The 6,621-nt window shown below is 54.8% G+C and overlaps 4 protein-coding genes across 4 annotated transcripts; 3 read left to right on the plus strand and 1 right to left on the minus strand.

Annotated features, from left to right (window-relative positions):
• Positions 1-931: 931 nt before the first annotated feature.
• On the plus strand, positions 932-1,196 carry VTN49DRAFT_1984 (uncharacterized protein; the record flags this gene model as incomplete). The annotated part of the gene is made up of 2 exons (XM_069409658.1): positions 932-934; positions 999-1,196. The coding sequence occupies 2 exons, from the start codon at positions 932-934 to the stop codon at positions 1,194-1,196; spliced, it is 201 nt and encodes a 66-aa protein (XP_069269741.1).
• Positions 1,197-1,894: 698 nt separating this feature from the next.
• On the plus strand, positions 1,895-2,293 carry VTN49DRAFT_1985 (uncharacterized protein; the record flags this gene model as incomplete). The annotated part of the gene is made up of 1 exon (XM_069409659.1): positions 1,895-2,293. One exon carries the CDS (start codon positions 1,895-1,897, stop codon positions 2,291-2,293), a length of 399 nt encoding a protein of 132 aa, XP_069269742.1.
• Positions 2,294-2,334: 41 nt separating this feature from the next.
• On the plus strand, positions 2,335-3,757 carry VTN49DRAFT_1986 (uncharacterized protein; the record flags this gene model as incomplete). Its single annotated transcript, XM_069409660.1, has 3 exons — positions 2,335-2,458; positions 2,530-2,970; positions 3,024-3,757. 3 exons carry the CDS (start codon positions 2,335-2,337, stop codon positions 3,755-3,757), a joined length of 1,299 nt encoding a protein of 432 aa, XP_069269743.1.
• Positions 3,758-4,315: 558 nt separating this feature from the next.
• VTN49DRAFT_1987 (uncharacterized protein) lies at positions 4,316-6,195 on the minus strand (the record flags this gene model as incomplete). Its single annotated transcript, XM_069409661.1, has 2 exons — positions 4,316-4,605; positions 4,671-6,195. 2 exons carry the CDS (start codon positions 6,193-6,195, stop codon positions 4,316-4,318), a joined length of 1,815 nt encoding a protein of 604 aa, XP_069269744.1.
• Between the last annotated feature and the right edge of the window lie 426 nt (positions 6,196-6,621).

Below are 6,621 nucleotides of genomic sequence, written 5' to 3' on the forward strand. Positions count from 1 at the left end.
CGGCGTTCACACAGCCCATAGCCTGATTAGGGTTTTATCACGAAAATAGTTGCCTCGAGCGACCTTAATCTCCACAGTGCCTTTGATTCATGCACAAAGTAGGATTTTCCTTCTCCTCGTCAGCTCTTCCATCCCTGTGCTGTCTCGTCTCTCTGCTCCATCTGAGGCCATTCTCATAAGAGCGGAGTCCTTCCTGTTGCGTACACAGCATCCATCATCATCTCCATTTCAGGTCAAGCTAGCCTGTGATCACTCAATCACACCCTCTCAAAGAAAAGAAAAAAGCAGGTCAATTTCCCGATATCCAGACTTGAAATTATCGATCAATAGTGTACTGTGTGCTAGCAATGGGACTGCCATCATCATCAAGACATGGACGACCATAGGAAGGTACCTCTAGCTTTCCCAGTGAACAATGCCACTGTTTCCGTTTTGCAGTATCTAAACTGCGTTGCAGATTTTGCAACTTCGCGCGAATCCTGCTTGTGCCACGGAATGAGGCAGCTAACAAAGATGCTATGTTCTGGCAGCATGATCAGAAACAGCAAACAGCATTGGCCAACTCAGCGTGAGATGGCCCGGGCAGCCTCACTGGCTTATGATAAGGTGATTGATAGGATTCCTCAGCTAACTCATCTGAATGATCTTTCTGTAGGCGCTGCATGCCAAGTGTTTCCTCTACAGCAACTAGGAGGCGCTCATCATCACCGGGGAGTCAGTCTATGAACCAGGCTACACGCGTGAAACTCAAGCGTCACTTCCGTGCCATGAGACTGCGGCGGATGGCCTACTCGCTGCGTGAGTGACACCGTCTGACCCTTCTCAAGCCAAATTGTTTGGCGAGAAGCCGACGCCCCAGAAATGGGCGCAAGATGTACAATACATCATGGAAAAAGACAATTTGAGTACACCTGGTTGTTCAACAACGGCAATGGTAAGGCTATGCCTTCAAGGTTTAGGAGTTGTTGACTAACGTCAGCAACGGCGGTTTTCTGCAGCACTTCGGTGGCCCGGCACGAGTGCTGGATACGTTCAGGGGCTGGATGAGACGCAACCTGTTTACCATATCAGGTCAACGTCTCGCGCTCTGGCGGTTTCTGCGAGGAGTTGCTGCTAGTCACTCAACTCCGGAACGGCAATGCGCCTGGTACTGTAAAGAGGAAATGAAGGAGGAGCTGGCCATTAGCCTGCAGTGATGATCACTGTGGCTTGGATTAATATTCACTTCTGCAAGCCTGCATCAGTTACTGCTTTTCGCTGTCTGATCTCGTTAGCTCATCTTCTGCTCTGCACAGCCGGCACTGAGACCACTGTGACTCTGTGAAACTCAAACCACTGCAGGTGTAAAAACTAAAAATGGCCGAGAAGCATTGATCACGTGCACCGGGGAGAGGTCTTGGCTACTTACAGTATGTACAAAGTGCATTGAAGGCGAGGCACCTAACCTCGTTTGGAAAGGCTGGGCGTCCTGCGGGCCTGTCTGGGCATGGCGCATTGTTGCTTATCAGTGGCCAATGGCGGCCCAGAGCTGCTGACATAATGCAGGATGGCTCCAATTTCCAGAAACTAGTGGGCTGGTTGACACAAGGGACGACCCCATGCAGATCCCCCTATTCAGGCCGGTCTCTTTTATGGATAATTTCGGTGCCCATCAGAACAAGACAAACAAAAACATGGACAAAAACAGCGGTTCAGAGGACCCTGGACAGAAGATTCGAATGTTTTCCGTGTCCACGGTTGTCTGAGACGGGCCAGCATGGATTCATAGACAGGGTGGCACTATGATTATGTCGCTGCCAAATCAAAGCAAACACTAGCTGGCCCTAAAAGAAGCCCTAAGAAAATAGCCGCCTCCACCGAGTCCGCCACCCCAATCGCCGGTTTTGCATACGACATGATCCCACGCAAGCTCAAGGGCCCCGTGCGGCTGTTGCCCCAAAATGGTCAAGGGGCTCCAGCAAGCTCCAGCAGCCGATGCCCCCCGAACGGCATGGATCTGGCCTGGGGAATTGCCTCTGTCGTCAAAGGTTTCAGTCGATCTCCTCACTCTTGGTCTACTCTGCCCGGGGAGATACTCCATCAAAGGCCTCGCCTTTCGTCAGTCGTTTGTCCCTCTTTTCTTCTCTTTGCCTTACCCTCGTTTTGCCCCCTGTGGCGCCTCTTTCGTTTACTGAGCCGTAGTGTCGTAACTGCGCTCGACCCTTCGTTTTCGATTTACCCCCCGGGATCGCAACCCGCCAGTCTTTCGCTCAACTGTTTGTCCTACTTCGCTCAGGGTCCCGATATCGGTTGACCTTTGTTTTCGTGATACGAGCCTAATCTAATCCCATCAACATGGTGCGTCTGGCTACGGCCATCACGGCGTTGCTGTCCGCCTCCATGGTTGCCATGGCGGCGGACGACGAGATCCAGTGCAGCAGGGATCAACACTGCCCCAAGGAGAAGCCATGCTGTGGCCGTAAGTGAGCGTCTTTAAACCGATTTGCGGGGGAGTACAAAGTTCAGGACTGACGGCTTGTCCGCATATAGAGGCCGGAATCTGCGGTACTGGCGACAGGTGTCTCGGCGGCTGTGACCCCCTGGCTTCATACACGGTGGACTCGTGCGCCCCAATGCCCATTTGCAAGAGCGGAAAGTACAACAACTGGAAGAACACCGACAATTTCCAGCCTAATGGCAGGTTCCTCGGCAACACGTCGGAGGCGACCTGGATGTCCAGCGGCACGATTATCACCAATGACGGCAACCTGCTCCTGACCATGGCCAAGGACACCAAGGGCTCGCTGCTCGCGTACAACCACTACATTTGGTACGGCAAGGTCACCGCGAAGATGAAGACGTCGCGTGAAAAGGGTGTGGTTACCGGCTTCATCCTCATGTCGGACGTGAAGGATGAGATTGATTGGGAGAGCGTCGGCAGCGAGCTGACTGCTCCTCAGACCAACTACTACTGGCAGGGTGTTTTGGACTGTACGTTGCACCCATTCTCTGATGTGAGGGGGAGGCAGACTGACGGGATGTAGACACAAATGGTGGCAACGCGTCCACTTCCGATACTTTCGAGAACTGGCACACGTTTGGCTTCGATTGGAAACCTGATGAACTGACCTGGCTTGTGGACGGCAAGGAAGTGCGCAAGCTCAAGAAGGAGGAGACGTACAACGAGACCAGCAAGATCTATCAGTACCCGCAGACGCCGTCCCGCCTGCAGCTGTCCCTGTGGCCCGGTGGTGACCCTGACCTGCCGGAGGGCACCCGTGAGTGGGCCGGCGGTGACATCAGCTGGGACACGGATGACATCAAGGACCCTGGTTACTACTACGCGACGTTCGCCGAGATCGAGATCGAGTGCTACGACCCGCCGGAGGGCGCCGAGGTGGATGGCGACCGCTCGTACGTCTACATTGATGACAAGGGTCTGGAGAGCTCCGTCAAGATCACCGACAAGGACACCGTCCTGGCTTCCTGGGAGGCTACTGGTCTGAACATGACCGCCGGCGCTGAGAAGCATCAGAAGGGCGAGGATGCCCCATCCAGCAGCTCCGACGATGATTTCATCATTGGTGCCGGCGCTCGTGGCCAAGACGGCTCTTCCGGCTCTGACGGCTCTGGCGGCTCGCCGACCGTCACGGGCTTCTCTCAGGGTGACTCTCCGACCCCGACGGACAACATGGCCCCCGGAAGCAACGAGCGCATGCTGCAGGGCTCTTCCATGTTTGCCGTTCTCGTGGCCATGGTTGCGTTGATCGCCTTCTAACCTAGATAATTTATTTTGAATTCAACTGTACATTTGTTCTTTTTCTTTCTTCACTTCCTCTCCCATTCTATGGCATGCTGCTCTGTATTTGAGTTTTCGCATACCTGCGTTTTTTCTTGCTTTGGGGTTGCGTGTACGGCTTAACGTTATTCGTTCCCCCTCTTACTTATTATACCGGGGTTAATGTATTTGCACTTGGCTTTGCGTCTCGCGTCGTCATGTTACTCTGTGAAGTACTAATGTATGCCATGGTTTGGTAGTGGGTTTTGCCAGAGTCCGGACTCCGCTTGCTTGCTTACTTGCTTGCTCGTTGTGTCCGCGGGAGTGGTTGCAGCTAATAATATATTCGTCTCATGTATGTACGTCTGATCTCAAGGTTGGTCGTGAATAGGAAATTATCTTTTCAAAATCAAATGATACTTCTCCGAATTTGAGCTTGTCTTATTTGTATACTTTGTTCAATGTACCGAAAGCTAGCCAGCTAGTTCCATGGTCAATCAAGATACAAAGCAGTCTATCCCCATGATGAGTCAACAAAGCACCTGGCATGTACATCGTTTAATGTCCATGGAAATGATCCTCATGGTCGTCGACTTCACCCGCCATATCCCGCCGGAATTCTCCGTGATATGTATCCAGCGTGTCGACCTGTACTTTGTCGCTGAGTGGCTTGCCCATCCAGTCTTCCGGAAACGACGCGGCGGCCTTTTCCTGCAGTTTTGCCGTTACAGCGGCCAGGTCTATGCCTAGGTATTCGGCCAGGAAGGTGCCAATCTCGGTGTTCTCGTGGTTGCCCACGAGTGGCCACGCGTCTTTGGTCGAGGAGGCGTAGATGTTGACGTCAACGCCTGGGCTCTATTAGTCGTTACTCTGCGCGGAACAAGAAGGGGGGGGAGAGGGGGAATGTGCTTACCGGAATGACCGTGCGTGGACCAACCCACTTGCGCCCGTCGGCTGATCATGTCCGCGAAATAGTAGGCTGCAGACCAGGAGTCGTCCCGGTCCAGTACTCGATCAATCTCCTCGTCGGTGGCATCTTCGATCCCGAGCCCTGGCTTCAGCAGCTTGTCGCGCACGTACGCCCGCCGCTCCGCCTTGCTGGCCTTGCGGCCGTCGCCCTCGAGGTACGCAGTGATTTGGTCGTGGAGATACTCGCTCGAGTGGCTCGCCTTGCTGAGCACTCCAGGCAGCCACTTGTACTCCGGATAGGACTTGTGCAGCTGCCGCGCGACCGCCAGTCCTCCGGTCTCGTGGTCTGACGTGCTGACCAGCACGCCCGGCGTCGAGTCCCGTTCGAGGAATTCTACCGCTGCGGCAAACGCCTTGTCGTATGCGAGCACCTCGTGCACCTGAGCAGCTGGGTCGTTTCCATGCCCAGCATGGTCGATGCGCGAGCCCTCGATCATGATGAAGAACCCTTTGTCGCTGTTCTCCGTTTCCTTGCTCAGGATCGTCAGTGCCGTGCGCGTCATTTCCTCCAACGACGGATACTTGTCCGAGACATGCCGACGGTCAATTTCATACGGGATATCCTTCTCCGCAAACAGTCCGAGAAGCGGCAACTTGGCCTCTGAGCCACCATTCAGACCATCAAATTCCTTACGGCTAGAGATATAGTTGAAGCCTTTCTCCTGCGCGACTTTGATCAGGTCTCGGTCATCCTCGCGGCAACCGCCATCAGTCGTGTTGGGCAGGAAATGGCATCGCCCGCCCCCTAACATCAGGTCAACCACCCGCCCAAGCGGATGCTCACCGACCTCTTGCTGCGCAATCAAGTCCTCGTACTGGCGGCGGTGTGCGTGCGACGCGAAGCATGCCGGCGTGGCATCCGTGATGCGAGTCGTCACGACAAGTCCCGTCTTGTAACCCGCCAGGTGCGCGGCCTCGAGCACCGTTGCGCACGCCGTGTGGTTTGGCAGCACCGAAATCGCTCCATTGTACGACTTCTGTGCACACGAGAACGCCGTCGCACCTGCCGCAGAGTCCGTCACGAGGCTGGACGACGATCGTGTCCGCGACGTTCCGATAATATGCTGGTCCAGCACCAAAATGTCATCCTCCGGCAGACCCTGTTCCAACTGCCGGAAGCTCCGCGTCAACGACAGACTCGCCGGCCCCATCCCGTCCGAGACCATGAAAATAACATTCCGTTTGCCGGTCGGCCTCCCGTGCGGACCCCAGGTCAGCCCCGAACCATGCCGAATCGTGCTCATCCGGTGCTGGTAAACCACCGACAGCACCACCACCGCGACCGTCGCAATGAGCGCCCATGAGAACAGACCAATCTGCCGCCAAAAGGCGCCCCGGCCCTGACGCTGCCCGATAGCATGACGGGCTGGCCGTCCCGTCAGCAGCGCATCCTCCTCGTCTTCCTCGCGGATGGATGATCGTTCCGACGACTGGCGCCCAGGCACTAACAGCGGTTCTTCGCGTGGCATTCTGAGTAATGATCAGAGAATCGCCTGCAGGAAGAATTGACGAGTCAGCATGGGGGTCCGATGAGATCAAGTCAGTCCGGCGGTGACGTCGGTCGCATCACTTGGCAGGGATCGGTAATAACAACATAGCATTTGCTGCTCACCTCGACAAAAATAGTACGATTGGCTTTTCAGCGGCTCATTCTGAGACGACTCCTGGATTCCATACAGCCCTTGATGCAGGCATCATTGAGTTTGTCCAGCACAGCACCAGCTGTCATACCAAGTCAGTCGGCTGGTCACACGTGACGCCATAGGGGGTGACCCGGTCATGTGACACCGCAGATCTTCACGTGGCAATGAATACCGTTCACCGCCTTCATATTAGGGCTTTGTCATCACGTGATACTAATTGACCTATTTTTGTCCTTTTTTGGCGTCTCGGCA

Source organism: Thermomyces lanuginosus (genome assembly GCF_041956635.1).
Source record: "Thermomyces lanuginosus strain ATCC 200065 unplaced genomic scaffold VTN49scaffold_24, whole genome shotgun sequence".
Taxonomy (NCBI): domain Eukaryota; kingdom Fungi; phylum Ascomycota; class Eurotiomycetes; order Eurotiales; family Trichocomaceae; genus Thermomyces; species Thermomyces lanuginosus.